Consider the following 22,057-nt stretch of genomic DNA (forward strand, 5'->3'; position numbering starts at 1 on the left):
TGTATCACCTCAACGTTTGAATCCGTTTTTATATTTACAAAGGAGTTGACCTCGAGCATAATTGATTAGACATTATAGGTTGAAATGTGCATCTGGTGCAGAATAATTCGTACCGTTTAAAGGGGAATAAAATACGAATTCGAAAAAAAATAAAATAAAACCAATTTTGAAAACATTCATAAAAAGCGGAATAGAAATAATATTTCGGTATTAGCAGTCGTTTTTGTCAATTTCGTTAGAATAAGCTTAAAAACTTCACTGATGCATTATTGACTTGCAGGTCAATAATTCAACTCATTCAGACCCGTATTATGCAACCTTTTTGCGTATGTATTCTGCTTTTGGTAGTCAGCAGTCATAAAAAGAAAAGTAGGTCAACAATGAAAAGTGAAACAACGGAGACACTAGAAATAACCATTTCGTTGAAAGATCCGGCTCATAAAAAAACCTTCTTGAATAGGTAAAACGATGATTTACATATATTTTCAACCTGTTACATGAAATCAAACAGACCTAAAAAAATCCAACTGTACATGCTCGCTATCTATTTATATTTATGTTTATATCTGGTTACGTGTTAATCGGCAGTCATCTCGATGGATAATATTAGATGACGCACGAAATGCTGATACGTTATATCGAGCCCATACATTGTTAGTTGTTTTTTTTTTGGGGGGGGGGGACTTTTTGTAATTTGAATAAACATTTCGGTATGCTATAAATAAAATATGAGAATTTGGATCAAATCGGTGAATATGAATTTGACAACTTATGCCCCTTTAAAACCTAGAACACCAGGAATTGTCAATATACAACCTTATGCAGCGCCTATTGTAACAAAAAAAAGCATACCACATAACTTTATGTCATTTTGAAGTGTAAGAGTAGTTGCAGCTCATAAACTCCAGTCTCTTTAAATTAACCAGTAAAGATATCAACCAGTCCTTCAGTGTGCAACAATCTTGCCAACGCAAAATCAGAAAAGTTTGTTTTCCAATACCTTTATGTAAATGATGATGACAAAATTATTATAGTCCAATTATTTTTTATATCCTTAGTCAAATTGCAAAAAGAAATACAGGCAAAATTCTTGAAAAGGAACAAAACAGTCACAGTGCGAGCGCAGGATCGCTTTAACTTATTAGAATAAGATTATCGAACATGTAACATTTATATGTAGATGTAGTCCTTGAGAAAAGATCAAGAAAGAAAGAAAATTGTTATTAGTTAAAACATTAACAATGATAAAACAGCTTGGTTAAGTTGATTTCTGTATAAGATTGATCGAAGTTCAAGTTGAGCAATGTGGTTCCAACAGCTTATTGTAAGTACTGGTAGCTCTTGATGAAATTGAAAAATAAGGAACATGTCTATAAACACTGAACAGGTCTTCAATTGTTGATGTTGTAATTTTCAACTAATATTGAATCATCGAATAGACAAATAATTCATAAACATTTAACAACTAGTACTTTTTTTATTTAAAAAAGCATAACAAAGAAAAGATTAACAAGACTATAAATAAGGAACACATTAAAATTATTTTATCAAGTTCACAAGTTAATATTACTTTAATTTTCTGTTTTTCCTTCTGTAATATATTACTTGCAATGTCAAAATTAAGTTTGATATCAATAACTGAACAAAAGTTAGAATAAGAATCCAGTCACGTGTCAATAAAATAGATGTTGATATTCTTCCAAAACTTTGGAAAACACAAAGAAACGACGAAGTTCCAGATAACTGTCCCGTGTCATGGTTTTTATGATTGGTGTATATCTGAATTATCTAAAAAGTGACAAACAACAGCTATCAATTATGTAGCAAATTTATGTAGTGTGACTAAACATAAACATAATCAAGTCAGATCAATAACCTACGTAGAAAGCCAGGAAAATTTAGTTTAACGTTATGGTATTTTTCCTGTGTTCTCTACGGATTATTTGTTTATTGGTTGTTTATTAATAGCTTTACACATAGCATACAAACGGGTTTTGTTGTCGTTCGTGTCTTTTGTTTTGTAACTTCTGTGTGTCCTTCTTTGTACTTTGTACATAAAGTGTTTTACTTTTATTTTCTTCCTGTGCTTTTAAATTAGCATGATTCAAATGATACATTATGTCAGTAATTATCCAGTTCGTAAAATTGTGGACAGGTGGTTTCGGGTTTTCTTTTTATTTTCTACTTATTGTTATGCTCCACAAAACGTTTATTTTTTTCTCGGAGTCATATAATTGCTGTTTTTTTCTTCAGAAACATGTACTGTACGCAAGGAAATCATATCACATATTATGTTACCATTCTTGTTTTGTTTGTTACCTTTTCATATTTTAGTCATTAATTTTCCATGAAAGTAAAAACATGGTTAAAAAATAAATAAAAGAATGCAGTAAACGTTTATATACAAGCAAATACCGAAATTTCTTTGAGTTTGAACAAAAACTACTTCTTACTCTTTTTTCTTCGTTTTACCATATACTAGTAACAAATAACTAATTGTACATACCCTGCTTATACTTAAAACAGGTATACTGCAAATGTTTAAATAAGTTATGAACTTCGTTGGTACCAGTGGTATAATAAGTGCTAACATTATGAGAGTATAGAATACCATAAAACATACTGCACTTATAGGTCTCTTATTGTAACTGAGTAAAAGCAGTACCAATACAACCATTTCTACCATTAGAACCAAATTTTCTCCCCATGCACTGAAAAATAATATATTACCCATTAGTTACAATCAAAAACTAGAATAATTTTGTTAGATTTAAAATGGCCTATATGTCATCCATAATGATTGATCAATCAAATGGATAGAACTTCGGTACTGGCATGATTTACAGGAAACAGTCTATATTCCAACTGAAATTAAAGCTTATAATTTTTGCAATATAATATATGGTTCCAACTCCTTACGGGAAATCTACAATTTTGATAAATGTCTAATGAAGATTCGAATTCATTTTCAATTTAAACTTCTTTTTTATTTGTAAGAAAAAGAGATAAAGTTTGCAGATTCTAGATGTTATTTGGTTTGTTTTTTGTTTGTTTAGCACTCGATATTGACAAAATATAAGTACACGAAATAGATGATTATAACTGCTGTAGTTGTCCATACAGTGCCAATTATAATATTGACATCCACATAAATATGGGTGTGGATATATTGTAATGAAACAGCAATCAGATAACACACAAAAACACAAAACATATACCCACAGGTCGAGGTAGATAGTTAAGTGAAAGTAATCTTGTATGGGATTTCTTCAGAGAACTAATACTTTTAATACTATTTTTTCAAACATAGAATAATTGTATTTATCTGTTTAAATATGTTTCACTTTAAAAAAAAAGTGTTACTTGATCAACGGACCGCTCTGCCTTGCAGCCACAAATTATAAGATGTCAACGTAAAAGAGTCTCTTTACAGCACATGACGAGTGTGACTTTTCTTTTTTTCATTTAAAAATAATTTCAAAATTGTCATCCAGGAAATAACGCCGACTGTCTGCGTCAACAGCAAGTTATTCCTCAAATAGGAACCAACGGGTGAAAAATGCCTTGTCGACGCAACTGGTCCCATCGGCGTCAATGCGACTTCTTCTGTTTTTTTTTTTATCTGTTTATATTTCAACTTATATATGATTTTTAAATTAATATCGATCTTTCATATTTATTGTACAAAATTTTAAACAGTATGAAAAGGTATAATACCAGGTACGTCTATCGGTATAGCAGTCCATGAGGGATCTTTTTAATTATAATTCTATCATTATTAATATTTCTTTAATTACATTTATAATTACAAAAAGGTAATCGCGTGAGGAACTTTTTCAAATTAACTACAAAACTGCGTTATCTGTTTCATATAACCTGTAAAAAACAATATATATACCTGAATGGGAAGTTCTGCTGAACGCAATATGCAACCTTCGACGAGGATGCTTGCAACATCAAAATTATACTGACAAAGCTAACACCACTTGCATTCCTTCTACGGAGTATTTTAAGTATTTGTGGAATCTGACCTGTAAGAAAGATATGAATAAGTTAAAAAAAAATAGGAAAACCCAAGAAGATATTTTAAAGTTTCATCTTTCAGCTAAACAACACACATTTATGGTAATAGATCCTCAATTAAGAATGGGGTCCTCACTGTGACTTTGAGATGAAGAACAGCAATAAAAGCGCTGTTCCTTTGCTTTTTGTGTGTTTTTTGCTGTGCATGTACTGATTTTGTGTCATGGATGGATACCCCATATCATTTGTTTTTCTATTATACATTGTTTTGACAACTTGGTCGTCTCCTTCGTTTCAATTATCAGTTCGGCCTTGTTGACTTTCCTCTACGGATGTTATATATATTTCTAATACTCCTGGTCGTTATATACGTGTATGCCATAATTGACCTATCAATCTCTATTCAGCGAGTACTTACATCTCATATATCCATGTGAACATTAAATTAAGGATACAACATAGACACCAAGATTATTCCTTGTTTTGAAATTGATTTCGATAAACTAAGATTTATGACAAACACTATCATTTTGATTTTCCTTTTGTCATCTTCCATTCAAATGTAGTAGATTACCATCATCTACCCAATGCCATGTAGATAAAAAGATATGCTAAAGCATCTTTCTATTTTGGTGATTTATCTCTACACCATATGAATATCATGATAAATTGTATGAGGAAGAAAGCTGAAATTATTAGTAAGAAAGCTACGTAGTCGCCACCATGAATTGGTTGGCCTTTAAATAGTGTTTCATTTTCCCAAATTAACTATATCAAAGATCAAACATGTCAACTTATTACAATCTGACATCATTTCCGGTTTTGTGATGTTTGTGGCATTGATCCTTACAACTGGGTGTGACTATTGAATCATGCATAAGGTAAGAGAGGTCTTGTTTGATTGATATATTGTTGTTTGGTCCTGTCAACGTAACTGTTCTTATTCCGTTTGGAGTTTGTGTCTACCCGATGTTTTTCTACTCTCAGTTTTTTGTCAGATCTATACCTGGACTTATGTGATATTAAGTTAACAGCTGTATACTTATATCATTACTGAAAAGTTTTTTTTTTTACAAAATATGATATTCTGTGTCACCTTTTAAAGACAATTTAATTTGATTTAAAAATGAAAATCATTTAACGCTCTATTTAAGCGTAACGAAAATAATCAAGTTCAATGGCTAAGGCGATTTATATGCCGTTTCTTGTATTTCCTACGCAGGTTTCATAGGTTCATGTAGGTAAATTAGTATCTGTGCTTGAGAGTAATCCTTTTTTTTATGAATAGTTCTATATTTCCAGTGAGCCAGCAATTTATGCTTCAATAGAAATTAACAAAAAAATGAATTATAGATGATGGAACTCAGCATCAGTAACAATCAGTTTGAGAATGCTTTTTGTGAACAGTAAATATTGAACAAATGTAAGTCAATAATTTATCAGATTCCAACTGAAATGAAATGTCACCAAATATTCATTAAATGAATTGCCTAAAATGAACGACCTTCAGCTGTAGATAGTTCATTGTAAAATTGCATCTATAAAAATCAGCATAAAACAAAGCTAAAAAATAATTCATGGATAAGAGTACCTTAAAAAAAGTTTAGTTTTAACATATTTCATTTGCTTAAATATGCAAAAGGGATTAGACACAAGTTAATCAAACCTATAAAGTCTTCTCCCATGAACAATTTGTAACAATAGAATATTTACAAAGCAAAGAAAAAAAAGAGTTCATGGCTATCACGATAATGTAAAACACAAAAACAACACCTGTTTTAATTGTAATAGTGGTTATATGCGTATACATTGCGTCAAGTTATTTTCGTCATACTGTGTATTCCAGTATTTGAGTTGATATCAATACAGGCACAAATTAACAAACAAATTTGCAAAACTGAAAATATTTGATGCCTATGTGAGCAGACTCAAGATAACGCCCCCATTTGTCGTCAATTCTCCGTCAGGTCGTTCAATTTTCGACTTGAATTTCCTTTTTATTCATTTTGCAGATTGCAATCAAACTTGATCATGTGTGTACTTAGGACGTAAATATATATTAATTCGGGTATTTTCAAATATACATATATGGAATTAATTCAAAATATGAATCCAGCGTTTCATCGATTGGCAGGTTGAGGGCACATTTGTGAACCTTGTACCACATTTGTCGCCGTTTTGAATAAAAATAGTCCTTCTTAATTTTCAAATGTCCCATTTTTATAGCCAAGGATGTGAACCTAAAAACGGAGGAGCTTTATGACCAAAAGGAATATAAAATAATGTTTTAAAGACCAACACTCCCTGCGTGAGTTAAACCTCGGTATTTTTGTTGTTTTTTAAATGATTTCTTAATTTATCAACACAGAATATAAGAAATTATGTGAAAAATCATGTCAGTACCACAGCACTGACTACTGAGCTGATGATACCATCGGGTATTAATAGTCCACCGACAATGACTGTCAGTGCTAGTATATGAAAATAGCACTTGATAAATTTCGTGCGTCTGAAGCACTTTCCGGAATGCCAAGGAAATATAAATATGAAAACGGAGGAGCTTTATATACAAAAGAGAAATAAAAAGGATAGGAAATTTCATTGAATATAGAAAAGTGTAACACAATCAACGAGTTGTTAAACTTCAAACAAACATTGTGGAAAATGATACATTTCAGATATTCTGTGTGTTCCGCGATACATTGTATTAATACTTTCAATCCCTTGGGACAAAATAAGAATTAATCAATAAAACAAAATGATAATATCATATATCATGTAAGTATTGAAGTAAAACATATATGTGAATTTCCAGTAGCAAATATGTCATGCATAATCAGGGCGAAAAAAAACAAATTAATCAATAAATTGGATTAACTCTTAAACGCGGCCGATCTAGCAGAAGGATGATTAATCAGACTGTCATTGAAAAAAAGGATGTGTTGGGTAGGAATTATAAGCTTCTTAAGAATTCCTAAGTTGTTGCAAGGGTTCTTTTGCACACAGGGAGCCTACAAATTTCAGAAAGCACATGGCATCCCACACAAACGAAAAATACGTCTCGAACCTCAAAAACACTTAATTTAAGTTATCTTTATAGAATAATAAATTATGTTGTTGCTACTTACTGATCGTGACTGTTCCAATGAGGAAATATCCAAAAAATGTTGTCACAAGATTCAGCATACATTGCCCTGTAATAGTATCTTTAGTATTAATATCTTTTGACATTGTTCAGTTTACGAAATATTAAATGAAAATGGCTTCTAAACAAAAACGTTCATTTAAATATTAGTTTAAGTATATAGGAAATAGTTTTGACCTACTCATTATACTTTATACTGATGAATCTATTTATACGTTATGTGTACATCAACAATTCTGTACATTAACCCTTGTCATTTTAGTTGTGATACTTTATTGTTTCAGAAATATTTGATATATTATACCTTAGTTGGTTTATTTTATTCTCACATTCTTCCTTCAATATACGTTGAAATTAACCAAAAAAAAGTTTTTAGTTGTATACAAATATATTTAATGTCATTCATATTTTTAACGTTACTGTTTTGCTTTGAACACTATAAAATGGAAAGTGTTATTATTAGCTCATTTGACGAAGCGCATTTGACCAAAAGGGTAACTTTGATACATTCATAATCCTCTTTACATATATTATAGTGAGCATAACTCTATTCAATCATACCTGGTATTGATACTAAAGGAAAGAAAGAATTCTTAGAACTCATGTTATGGGTCAATTTATACAAATTTAGTGTAAATGGAACGATTATGTTCCATTATGACTATGGCTCCGAACATAACTGAAAAACTGAGAAAAATCAAAAATATCCATATCGAACTCATATTGTACTAATAATATACAGAATTGATACTTATTTCAAGGAAAATAACACTTTATATATATATATATTTATTGAGAAACTACCTCTGTACATCGGGGGCAAACACCCACGGGATATTCGTGTTTACGTCATAATACTATACATTATATACATTGTACGTACAAAATCGCATCATTATCAAATTAAAAGAGTCAATATAATTGAAAAAGAATTTCTTTTAAAATCCCACCTTTGCCAATAAACGTTTATAAGCACCCTTTCGAAATTATAAATAGTAATGCATCAACCACCCAGTGGTGTTGATGAAATATTTTCATCTTTTCTCTTTCAGAATTTTTGTACATTAAGATTATTCTTAAAAACTTTATTTTTTACTTGAGGATACAAATTAAAGCAAGATGAACGATTAAGTTCCTTGGAGCCTCTATACTTTCAATAATAATAGAATAGTATATACTATATAATTTATGCATGTCTCAATTGTAATTAATTATCCACCGTTTCAGAATTTAAAATGGTCTTAAATATTGAACAAATCAACTCACGTTGGGGAAGCCGGTGACGTTGAACCAACTCCTGAAAGCATTCATAATAATGATCAGGATTCCCAGAAGACAATGTTGTTGTTAAATCCCATCCACCCATTTCTTACAAGGTTTCTCAACTGAATCAAGTAATAATGAATTATCTTATATATACACACACTATATAATATCATATTTATATATATATATATATATATATATATATATATATATATATATATATATATAATGAATAAATAGGGACAATGTAAACAGTGATAATGTTAATCACGCCATCAATAATCGACGCTATCACAGAGTGCATCTACATTGATAACCATGTCTGACCATGTACAAAACATGCAATTCAACATAAATGTAAGAGGTAAATAAAAACAAACTTAGTATATTCCACGTCCTAATTATATCTTTTTTTAACAATATCGCATTAAATAATAACAACATATAACATAACGTTAGTCGATATTGAAATATAATCATATGCTGCCAAATGAAGAAAATTACAAAAGCAGCATAGGTGCGAAATCCTCGTTACGACACTTATGAATTTTTAATATTATCTTTTGGTTTTTGGGGGTTGGCTGAAGGGGGACGAAGACTTAATATTGCCGAATATTTATGATAAATGATAGAAAATGGAAAAATTGCCAAAATAAGTTCATTAATTATCAACGAGTTATTGAACTGCTACCGATCATTGATGAAAATGATACATTTAAAATCTTACGAGTGTTTCACGATACAGTGTAGTATATACACATCATATAATAAAAAAATAAGAAAATGATATTTAAATTTGTTAAATTGATGGATTGTCCAGTAGCAAATGTGTCATCCGTAATCAGGACGTGAACACATTAATCAATAAACAATTATGTAAGCTCTTAAAAGACCTAGCAGATGGATCGGTACTAGTAATTCAGACTGTCACTGAAAACAGAGGGTGTGTTGGGTAGAAATGTTAAGCTTCTTAAAAACACCTGCGTTATAGGAATGACTCTATTACATGCAATGAAAGTACCAATTTTCAAACATAGTGCAATGAATGTAACCCTCCAAAGCTTGACCGGATGCGGCTGCCTATTTACCCATCCCACACAAACGAAAAAATAAGTCTTAATCATCCACTAAACTAGTTGCTTCTGTAACTTTGACCATCTGACCAAGCCTCATATTCAAAGATTTGTTTTATCCCAAAGGCGCATTATCTACTAAAGTTTGATCAAAAGACGTTTTCCGAAGACTTAAAATCCAAATATTTTCTATAAAATATAAGTCTTTTTATAATAGATACTGTGAGCTTGAGCTTTGATCTACTGATCAAGAAGGGGTTTTGTTCTCAAAAAGATATCATCGTGAAGATTTGATTGAAAAGATATCATCGTGAAACCGAAAAGATGCCCCAATTTCCGTCCACCTATTGCTGCTGTTACTAGAAAACCTATAGAGATTTTTTCAGCCTAATGTTCATCCTTGTTCATCTACGTCGCAACTCGGTTGTGGTTACTATCTTAATTGAATTATGATGCAAATCAAGAAACGAGTCGCTAACTATGAATTTGGATATTCTTGTTATGTCCATTTAGGTCAAATAGCTTCTTACGTATTCAGGTATTTATACATTCTTGGCTTTTACTTTTTTTTCCTGATACTAGTAATAGTAAATATAGAAAAGCGCTTCGAACGCGTCAAATTTATTATGTGTTTTTCATGAAATATTTCATTGCCAATACGAAGTAAGGATTAGAGACAAATACTTATATAGTAATGTACTATGGTTACATTTACGATATTCGCCTGAGATAATTACTATTTACTTGTGAGTAACTAGTGAATGATTTGTTTAAATTAGGAAGTCCGAAGTTCATTTTTCTTATGAAGTTTAGTGGGATGTATAATCGTATGATATACATTGTACATGTTTTGTCAATAACCTTGAACATTGTAATGCAACTTTACATAGTTAATAAATAAACTAAACTCGCCTGGTATCAGGTCTAGACGAACGACAAGATAAACATTACAACCTTGGTCTCTGAAACTTCGCGGGATAAATTGTACTTGAAAGTATACTATGTAAACATGTTTATTTGGTTTGTTCATGTTTCTTCAACTTTTAAATATAATGTATACTCTACATACTTTTTTGTTCGATTGTTGCTTAAATATATAGAATGTAGTAAGGCAGAAACAAATTATTGTACGTGTAATTAGGTCTATATGGAATTATGTTCCTTAACGGACTTTATAATGTGCATTCAATCTTTGCTCGGTTTATAACATTTTGCAATTTTTTCTATTTAAAAAACGCAAAATTGTTCACCTCGATATGTATACGGCAAGTTTTCGTTTGTAAGCAGAATTTTCACCAATATTCTTTTGGAAAAAGCAATTTGAGTTTGACTAAGAATTTTCCAAGAACTTATTTGTAATTTTATTACATGTACAACCTGTTTCACAGTTTAACCATGCTGATCATCACACATCGCAAGCCCAAAAGTATACAGAAGAGATATTTTTATACAAACAAAAAAGGCTAAGAAGAGAAATAGAGTTTAAATAAGTGCAATATAAGTACTTGTCAATATATTTCTAAAAAATTATCAGAATATAAACAAACATTATATGGTTTGTGATATACTATCCGATACATGAATATTAAATCTGTTTGTTCCTATTAAAGGATGAGTATACCGGGGATGCTTCTGTACTACCGGTCGGGTCAAACCAAAGGCATATGTATTTGCGGTTTCTACACAACAGCGCATTAATGAATACAAAGTACGAATACAATTTCCATTGGATAACAGGTCTTCCTGCAGACTTTCTGCCTTTTGGGATAGTACGTTAAAATCCCTAATCGGTTTTACCGTTGAATTCAAAGCAGGGTTCATGCCATATCAATTGAACCTTTTTTGCTAACATTTCACATTTATGCCCAATACGAAAATGTGGTAAATTGACAGATGGTCTTTTAATGCGCAATATCACAGAATTGTGTTAAATATTGCGAATGTCAGAAAACCGATGACTGCCATTTCTCATGCAAATTGACGTATTTTTTTCCAAAAACATAGAATTTTACTCTTGCAAATCTTCGGCGAATTAATCATTGTCAAGATCAAATTAGAGTTTAATCTGAATAATGACATCAACAGCACGTTATTCAAGTAGTCATAAATGAACCACCTCAGTGGTCTCGTTGGAGTGTTGTGCTCACCTGGAATGAGGAAGATCGTAAGTTCCATCCCCAGCCTGGTGAAAATAAAGACATGAAAATAGTATGTGCTACTTCTCTCCTAGACACGCGACATTTAGGAGTAAGAACGAGGAATGGTCGGCATGGATTCAGAATTCTGTGTTCCGGTAGAGTGACATGTCTTCCTGCGGTATGTTAAGTTATTCTCTAGCACGTTTATATGATCGTCAGCGAGTCAACCTAGTACCATCATGCATAGTTCATATTCATATAACATTAATATGTTCTCGTCCAGATTTTTATGTACGCATGGAGATTCCGTATATCGTCAAGTTATCGGAGTTCCAAAATTGTGATTAACTGTGCCCCACTTACTGCGGACCTGTTTCTGTATTGTTACGAGTTACAATTTATGACTAAAATCAGCAAAGACCTATCGAAAAACATCTGATACAAAAATTTAATAACACTTTAATTATTTGGATGATATATTGGCTCTCAAAAATGACGACTTCAGTATGTACATTGTACACTAAGGAGATTTATCCTGCTGAACTGACTTTTAATAAAGCTAATACTAACAATAAACACTGCCATTTCCTGGATCTTGATATCTATATCTTAAACGGAAAGTTTAATACCAAAATTTACGATGAAAGAGATGATTTTTCATTTCCTATTGTTAATTATCCATTTTTAGATGGTGAAGTTCCCTTGTCACAATCTTATGGTGTTTATATATCCCAACTTGTTCGATTTGCTCGTGTATGTAACAACGTATTTGATTTTAACGAAAGAAATCTCTGTATTACTGAAAAATTGTTACACAAGGGTTTTCGATATCACAAACTTTCATCATCGGGACAAGGACATCATCATCCGTAAGTATAAATCAACGTGCAGTCATCTTATACGTTCAGGTATTTCACATCTAATCTTTTATGGTAATATTCTATACAAAGCACAAACATGTCGTCATTCAACTCAAAAGCTAACCAAACCTTTAAACAGAAGGAATATAGTTACGATACTGTTGTCAGGTCATTAAGGATTGCATTTTTTGGAATTAATATTGATTCACTCATAGGGTGAATCGGAAATAAACACATTTATTCAAAAACCAGTTGTTGGCATGGTACGGGTTATGTTCTTCTCGTATATTTTATGATGGTATGATACTTAACTCCTAACGGGAGGGATTGTGCTTGATTTTCGTATGATGAAGACATAATCTTTCAATCAGTTTAATTGAGGTCTGGAGCTGGCATGTCAGTAACTGCTAGTAGTCCTTTGTTAATGTATGTATCATTGTCATTTTGCTTAGTTTCTTCTGTTATCTATTCTAACATCTGACTCGGACTTCTTTTAAACTGAGTTTTACTGTGTGTATTGCTGTGTGTTTGTTTATTATACATTGGCTAGATGTATAGGGGGAGGGTTGAGATCTCACAAAACATGTTTAACCCCGCCGCATTTTTGTGTCTGTCCAAATTCAGGAGCCTCTGGCCTTTGTTAGTCTTGTTTTTTTTAAAATTTTAGTTCATTTATATGTTTCGGAGTTTAGTGTGACGTCCATTTTCGCTGAACTAGTGCACATGTTTGTTTAGGTGCCAGCTGAAGCCCACCTCCGGGTGTGGGATTTTCTCGATGTGTTGAAGACCCATTGGTGGCCTTGGGCTGTTTTCTGCTCTTTAGTCGGGTTGTTGTCTCTTTGACACATTCCCCGTTTCCATTCTCAGTTTTACTTAAATATTTGTCACAGGACATGATAATCAAAAGCATAAACGTCGACCAGTAGATTTGTCTTAATGTATTTCCAATGTCTTTCCTACGATCGACTGGCAAATCCCCGTACACCGAACACTTGCTGTGCTATGTTATACCCTTTTTGGTCAATTTTCAGGTTCAGAGTTTAACGCCGACACATGTTTGCATGTTCCAAGTTAGGAACCTATTTAAAAAAATCTCACCAAAGATACCAGGCTTAAATCGGTAATTTGATACGCCATACGTGGTTTTCGTCTAGATAATACTCATCAGGGACACTCGAATCAAAACCGACAATGGCTGTCATTTGTCATATATTTTAATGCTTTTCTTATTGAAGATCCTAGTGATGATAGTCTCTAATAAATGTAGTTAAAGCTTTTCTTAAGACTTAGGGTGACATACTGTATAGACCAAGTCTATCATTGAAAACTGTTCATTGACCTCTAGATGTGCATTGACCTCTAGATGTTCATAGACCTCTAGATGTTCATTGACCTCTAGATGTTCATTGACCTCTAGATATCTTTTTATTTTTTTGTTACTTGAGATATGGTGTTGATAGTCTCTAATAAATGTAGTTACAGCTTTTCTTAAGACTTTGGGCGATTTATACTTGGACATACTGTATAGACCAAGTCTATCATTGAAAACTGTTCATTGACCTCTAGATGTTCATTGACCTCTAGATATCTTTTTATGTTTTTTTGTTATTGTAGATATGGTGTTGATGGTCTCTAATAACTGTAGTTACAGCTTTTTGTAGACTTTGAGAGATTTATACATGGACGTTCTGTATAGATCAAGTCTATCATGGAAAACTGCATGCTTATTGACATCTAGATATCTTTTGGTTGACATAATATCTTATACCTCTTTTCATTCATATATCTGTCATTAAATCTAAGTGGGAAAAAAAATAAAAGAGGGACGAAAGATACCAGAGGGACAGTCAAAACTCATAGACTGACAACGCCATGGCCAAAAATAAAAAGACAAACAGACAAATAATAGTACAGATGACACAACATAGAAAACTAAAGACTAAGCAACACGAACCCCACCAAAAACTGGGGGTGATCTCAGGTGCTCCGGAAGGGTAAGCAGATCCTGCTCCACATGTGGCACCCGTCGTGTTGCTTATGTTATTACAAATCCGGTAAATAGTCTAATTCGGTAGTTCACATTCGTGAAAAGGGAAGGGTATTGTAGTTACGACATAAGGAACATATCCGATATCATCTGTGAATCAGTTATTCCATAACTCGTGATGGCGTCCGTAAAATTTACGAAGGGATGATTTCAACTTCACCAAATTCTCTGAAACTGACATTATCAAGATGCTTGATTTCTTGATTGACAACATATTTGTTACGTTTGGAGGACGTGTTTTTCAACAAACTGTCGGAATTCCAATGGGAACCAATTGTGCCCCTCTTCTTGCCGACTTGTTTCTTTATTATTATGATACAAAATTTGGTTAACTGTATCTGTAGTATCCTTTATCTCTAGTTCGATGGGATAGATTCGTTCAACATAGTCACCAAATTTTGTATTATTTAGTGAGAGAACATCATCTATATAGCGGAACGTAAAGTTGAAGGATATTGCTAACTTTTTATCTTTCTTCCTAAGAAGTTCCTGTATGAAGTCATCCTTATAATGATAAATAAACAAGTCGGCAAGAAGAGGGGCACAATTGGTTCCCGTTGGAATTCCGACAGTCTGTTGAAAAACGCGTCCTCCAAACGTAACAAATATGTTGTCAATCAAGAAATCAAGCAGCTTGATAATGTCAGTTTCAGAGAATTTTTTGTTTGAATCAGAGTGATTCTTTACAAAGTAGGGTTTATCCCTACCCAAGACAAGATACTTGTATATACGTTCGCCATTCTTTTTAATGAAACAAAGTAATACCAACTCTTTCAATTTGTCTTTTAGTTTGGAATGGGGAATACTTGTGTAAAGTGTAGAAAAGTCAAATGTTTTAATACTATTGCAAGATGAGAGAGTCTTAGATTGTATGTACTCTAAAAGATCTTTGGAATTTTTTAGTATCCACATCTGATTCACGCCACCTCTAGAATAGTCAGTTTCACAATAACTTTGGAGCCCGGCTTTGATTGCTGATAAAATAGATGTTAATAATTTAGAAAGAGGTTTCGTGGAGCACTTGGAAGACCCAGCAATATGCCGTTGTTTGTAAGGACACTGATGTAGTTTAGGTATCCAATACAGTGATGGAAGATCCAGTTCTTCATCTTTGGTTGAAATTCCAAAGGAACATAAAACAGACCTATGATTATCCAGGATTTCCTCTTTGGTAAGTGTCGTCAGGGTCTATGTTGAGTTTCCAAATAAATTGTCAATACCTAATTCATTTATCAAGCAGTTTATGTAATGATATTTACACACAAAAACGATGTTGTTTGGGGCTTTATCTGCGGGGACAACAACATATTTGTCATGGAGGTAGGACAAGAGTTTTGCAACATTTGGGTCTTTAAAAATTAACGTAGCGTGGGTATTGATAGACCCATTTAGTTTCTTAATTCGGATTTGTATCAACGACCTCACAGCCTTAATCCATTCGGAAAGAGTATCTACGTCTTCTTTCTCGCGTTTAGCCCATTGCCTGGCATAATCCTCCACTGAATCCATCAGTATTTTGAAGTTGTATTTCCAATTGATGGATTTAGGCTCACGATATTTCGGACCTTTGGATAACAAATTTCGCAGGGAAGTGTTATTGACAATGTTGAGGTCTCCGGTTATAATTTGCCAGCCGGATTATATGTGAATTGGGATCCTGCAAAACGTGTTTGTAATTGAAAATTTTAATTGCTATTGATTTGGTATAGGTATAAGAAATTATTGGTACAGACTGATCTTTAAAATAAGGAGGTATTCTCGACTGAACTAATTTATTATGAAGGATATTGCCTAAGTTGACGCCATCGAGACATTTGTTGGCAAAGAAAAGTGTAAGAAAGATCTTTTCTCTTTTTCATCTTTTCCAATGCGAACTGGTTTGAAAAGTCTGTGACTTGCAATAACCGAAATGATAGCTGCAAGTTTGTATTGGTTTGAATGAGGGTTTGTAACAGTGGTTTCCAAACATAAATTGAACAGAGAATGACGTTTTGAAAGGGGTAATGAATAAAGTTTCGTGCGAATGTGATGAATACCTAACGGCTTTTGTATAAATGGCAGCAAGTCATTATGCAAAGTAGGTGATGTATAATGACGATGACCATGACTGCGTCTACGTCGAGGAGTAGAGTTGAAAATATTCATAAAAGGTCAGTGTAAAGCTATTAAAAAATAAAGTGGTAAAAAGTACATTCCCCATTCTTTATAGTTTTATTTCATTCTTTAACCGTTAATATCAGAACTCAAACATTAAAAGTTACGTTCTAAAATGACCAGAAATGTACATTTGTAAGGTCTTGTGGTTTCAGAGAGACAAAATAAAAAAAGGAAAATATGAAAGTTATAATGCAATCCGTAGTATTTTGAAGGATATCTAATTATTAGGACATCTATAAAGGTTGATGGATATAATTGATGGATTGATGGTTGCTGATGTTCCAGCTTAAATATTATGAGCAAATTCAGGAAATTAACACCCCGATATGATATGATTATACTTGGACTAAGACTTATTGAGTCATATTTCAACGTGCTATCTCACAAGGTAACAGTCTGCAGAAAGATATGTCATTTCATTTAGACATATTATTCTAACACCGAGTCTTTGCTAGTTCCAATTAAACACACAAGTCCTTACTCATATTCCTCAATAACAAGAGCTAAACAAAAAGTGGCCAATACCCAATTTAAGTCTTTGATCTGGCATGGCGAGGGGAGATTGAGATCTCGACAATCCAAGCACTTTCTGAAATTGAGTCGATGATATTAATGAACTATTGAAAGTTACCTTAGCAGCATGACTGAGACGACACTGAAACATTACCGAAACAACAAAGCCTCATATCTGGTATGGAATAGATATGCATTTATGGTAATGTTGTAGCCTATCATATATTGTTTACACTCCTAGTAAAACGGATTCAGAAAGTTATTTCATAGTAACCAACCAGATTGTATGGTGAAGCGCCCCCTTTCATGTTTATATCTCCATCTTGGATTGTAAAAGAGCACTACAGAATTGGTCTAGTTTTCTTCAGCACATTTTGAGATAGAATGGCAATTCATGTGCAAAACTGTGAATTTCAATAAAGAAACATAAACGATATGTATATTGTATTATTAAGACTGTTTTCACAAATACCAAATATTTGTTTTAGTTCGTTTCAATTTTCGACTAAGCTATGTCAGGGCAAATAACTCTTATAGTAAAATTTTATGAAGGAATGGCAATGAAGCTTTCATTTTTTTACTTGAAGCAAGACTCGAAACAAGTTCGGCGACACAATTTTTCATCTTTTCATATTCTAAAAAGCATATTATAAAACCTATTTTCTCATATTTTATTTCAAAATTCGATCTGATAGATTTCTTTCTATTCATTAAAAAGTTAAGTTTTTTTTTACATCTTTGCACGCTTTGCAGCTTGAAAAATAGCACAGTGACCTGTACTTTTTATCATATTTTTGAACAAAGCATGGTAAAATCTTCATTTTGGCATGATGAAATATTTTGTGGTAATCCACCTTATTTATATCATATGACTCTGATAATACACTTAATGCTATAATACTGTACAAATGGAGATAACCTCCGCTCTGCTAAGCATTTTTAAAAGGTGACATGTTTAAATTATGTAAAGGATATAAGCCTCTAACAGTCCAATGTGAAAAGAGGTGAAAAAAGCAAACAAATACAAACTTTTGTTAAAGATTTATTTTCATTAAGTGTGTAAATTGTTTTGTGAAATAAGTATTGACGCTGGCAGTGTTAAAATCAATTTGTATGTTTTTTTTTCAAGAAACCGTCTTGATGAGTGAAAAATTATTGTATTGAAAGGTGACTTTAATAACATGCTTTTGTGTAATTGTCATTTGTTCTTTCGTTGCGTTTTTTTCATATGAAGAAACAAATTGTGTGAATTTCTTGAACTATTACCTGTAAGAATCAATTATGCTACCTTCAGCTGTCCAATATTTTTAAGAAAGAGGAGAGTTATTCTTAAAAATATTGGACAGTTAAAGGTAACATAATGGTTTCTTATAGGTAAATGATAGTCCAATCACTGAAATAAAGGACGGGTACAACAATAGAATGACGTCACAGTAATGTTTTAAATAAAATGTATTTATGCCTATAACCAATAACTACGAAGTTTCAAAGGATAGGAGGTATACTGGTTTACGTCCGCGTTTCCGTCCGTCCGTCTGTCCCATACAAGTTTTGTCAGGAACTAAAGCTTCCTGTGAACATGGTATACTGTGTGATTCATTTTCAGACACATCGCTCATCCACTCCCAGTTTATCGAATTCTTATATATTCTTACACATAATGGCCATGTATAAATTTTGGTAGCGTTTTTCTCAGGAACCTTCATGTGAGCATGCTATACTATGTTATGCATTTTTAAATTCATAACTAATTAACCTCGTCTTCATCGAAAACTTGCATATTCTTGTACATTATGATTTTGTTTAAAATGTCGGTCGCATTTTTCTCAGGAACTATAAACCAAGTCTTTCTGAAATTTGGAATCAACCTTCAATTATTTTACATCGATGACTAATAAACTTACTGTTCACCTATAGTTTTAGCGGGGGGTATCATTAGAAAGCAGTTGCACACAATTTAACTTCTTTTTTTTTCTATCTCTGCATGATATATACAGATGGAAGTGTTCATATGCATGAACTGTCATGTATGAAGGCATGCCCCCAAAGGGCCCTCAATTGGTTCAATAAATATATTGTATCGTATTATACTGTAGTATAAAAGTTGCAACATTTGATAACGTTGAGGACAGATGTATAATGTGTATAGTGTCTGTATCCGATACACTTAACGACTATTACGGTATGAAGTGGAAGTACAAGTCATTATATCAAAGTGGTATGTGACGTCATTACAAATTACTATGCCAGATAAAATACATAATAAAAGCCAATCTCATCGAGCTATTTCCAAGCTACAGGTATAGGTGCGAAATTCTCATTTTTCGTTTGAATACAGAGAATAATTTTTTTGTCTATTTTGAGCAATCAACATTGAATTCCAGACATGTATCATCCCTTCTATCTTTTTAGAAAACAAAACAAAATTATCTACAATTGACCATGCAATAACTAATACTAAATGACACCCTTTTTCCTGTCTCAAATGGTATTTTTGGGGGTACACATTTTTAACATTTTCGTTTAGTACTTATCCTGGAAGTACCATTACCAGCAAACTACTAACAGCTTTCTGATAAGATAATTTAAAATCATCCAAATCTGACCCCCAAATATCTTTTGACTAGATTTTTATGCAACTTAACAGTAAAACTGGCATAAAGGATGCTCTGATTTGGATTATTGTGGCCAAGTTTGGTTTTGACTCGCACATTAGTTTCATTAAAAATCTTTGAAAACTTATTACATCAATTACCAATATATAAGACGAACACTGGAACAACAACAGATATGACAGACCTCAAGAGATAGCATCAACTAATGAACCTATTGCTTATAGTATCTGAAAAACCGACCTTACCACGAAACGATAACATTGATTAATAAACCAATAAAATGAGGTCAAGGTCAGATGAACATTTTCAGACGGACATGCATACCATACAATCATTCCATACACCAAAAATAGTTATCATATTGCTGATAGTATCTAAGATACAAACCTAACCACGAAAACTAAAGAACGTTGATAAATGAACCATGAAAACGAAGTCAAGGTCATGTGAAATCTGCCAGACAGACATGTACTCCATATAATCATTTCATACACCAAATATAGTCTATCAATTACTTATTATATCTGAGAAACATGCCTATCCATGAGAACTTAACTTTGACAAATGAACCATGTAAATGGAGTCAGGGTCATATGAACCCTGCCATACAGACATGTGCACCTTACAATTATTCCATACACTTACGATAGCTGACTATTGCTAATATCTGAGAAACGGACCAAATCACAAAAACATAACATCAACCAATAATCCATGAAAATGAAGTCAAGGCCAGATGATACCTACCAGACGGACATATTCCACGTACAACCATTTCATACACCCTAAATAGTTGACCTACTGCTTATATTATCCTTAATTGCTGATCCATGAAATGAGGTAGAGGTCAGGTGAATCCTGTCTGACATACATGCAGACCTTGCAAGGATCCCAATTACCAAATGCAGTTATCCTATTATTCATAACTAGTGATGAATTCACATTACAAAAAAAAATTAAATAGTTTGTTTAATTAATTGAAGACGAATCCCATGTTTTATTAAGATGTCCGCTTTATGACGATTTTAGAAACCATTTATATTATGTTGCTGAAACTTTTAATGGAAATTTTAATACTTTAGATGACAACCATAAGTTACTTTTTTTTATTCTTAGATGTAAATACGATACGTGTGTGCGCCAAAACCTGTTATTTAATTTTAAGAAGACGTAGAAATTTTATATACTGTAAAAAGTACTTTATATTATACTCATATTATTTAATGTAGTATATCTATGCATTTTAATAGTCTCTTATAATTCTGTATAGAATGGCTCTCATTGTATGTAGTATTGTTTTCTAATATATAAATACCGATTGTACTTGTTAAGAGATGAGACTTTAATAAAACATTGAATTGAATAGATGCCAGGATTGAAATTTTGTACGCAAGACGCGCATTTCGACTATAAAAAACTCATCAGTGACGCTAGAATAAATAAGTTAAAAAGGCCAAAGAACTAAGTTGAAGAGCATTAATGACCCAAAATTCCTAAAAGTTTTGCCAAATACAGCTAAGGTAATTTATTCCTGGGGTAGAAAATCCTAAGTATTTCAAAAAATTCAAAAGTTTTGTAAACAGTTAATTTATAATTATGATCATATCAATGATAATTCACGTCAACACAGAAGTGCTGACTGCTGGGCTGGTGATACCCACGGGGAGAAAAACTGAACCAGCTGTGGCATCGACCCAGTGATTGTAAATAAACCCATCATAGATACCAGGATTGAAATTTTGTACTCCAGACGCGCGTTTCGTCCCAAAAAAATGTGTATTTACAATAATTAGTTTTTGAGTAATAAAATTTTCAAATTGTATTACCAATCAAGTCAGTCCCATTAGCCTAAATGTTGAGAAAATGGGTGAGGGGTACAAGAAATGATTTTACCAGAAACATGTACATCCCATATCAATTTTTTTTTTCAAATTTCTTAGATATGTATTTTTTCAATCATTTATAACAAAGAGGTTGAAATAATATGCTTTTTGTTCTAAAAAAACAGAAAAATCCCAAATTTACAAAATTGACAGCATGGGAAATTTGACTCGAAAAAGCAACAAAATTTTATAAAACATTCTTATACTAACACCTACCTATAGTTTTTTTTTAAGATCAATTTATTCAGATTGGTCCACTTCATCTTTAGTGAAAGTATGAAAAAATGTTTAATAGCCTAAAAATGGGTAAAAACTGTTGAAAAATGAGAAAATCATC

General features: G+C 32.3%; 2 protein-coding genes across 4 annotated transcripts in view; both read right to left on the reverse strand.

Annotated features, from left to right (window-relative positions):
• The window catches only part of LOC127698259 (disks large homolog 1-like), a 428,947-nt gene that overhangs the window by 279,878 nt on the left and 127,012 nt on the right, over positions 1-22,057 (reverse strand). The window lies entirely within an intron of this gene.
• Positions 1,479-8,554, reverse strand: LOC127698297 (mannose-P-dolichol utilization defect 1 protein-like). Of its 2 annotated transcripts, none has more exons than XM_052201693.1 (5): positions 8,435-8,554; positions 7,152-7,217; positions 3,899-4,031; positions 2,507-2,711; positions 1,479-1,788 (listed from the first exon to the last, which is right to left on the reverse strand). In XM_052201693.1, the coding sequence occupies exons 1-5, from the start codon at positions 8,532-8,534 to the stop codon at positions 1,567-1,569; spliced, it is 726 nt and encodes a 241-aa protein (XP_052057653.1). In that variant the 5' UTR covers positions 8,535-8,554; the 3' UTR covers positions 1,479-1,566. The 2 variants fall into 2 exon arrangements, with proteins under 2 accessions (XP_052057653.1, XP_052057654.1); XM_052201694.1 differs by having other exon boundaries at positions 2,624-2,711; positions 8,435-8,547.

The sequence above is a fragment of the Mytilus californianus genome, unplaced genomic scaffold (assembly GCF_021869535.1).
Source record: "Mytilus californianus isolate M0D057914Y unplaced genomic scaffold, xbMytCali1.0.p SCAF_4, whole genome shotgun sequence".
Taxonomy (NCBI): Eukaryota; Metazoa; Mollusca; class Bivalvia; order Mytilida; family Mytilidae; genus Mytilus; species Mytilus californianus.

Excerpts from the sequence above, each read along its gene's own strand:
- LOC127698297 (XM_052201693.1), bottom strand. The coding sequence starts at position 8,534 with ATGGGTGGATGGGATTTAACAACAACATTGTCTTCTGGGAATCCTGAT. Across the intron at positions 4,032-7,151 it reads CATTGGAACAGTCACGATCA|GTCAGATTCCACAAATACTT; the intron begins GTAAGTAGCAAC and ends TCTTTCTTACAG. Across the intron at positions 2,712-3,898 it reads CAGCAGAACTTCCCATTCAG|TGCATGGGGAGAAAATTTGG; the intron begins GTATATATATTG and ends ATTATTTTTCAG.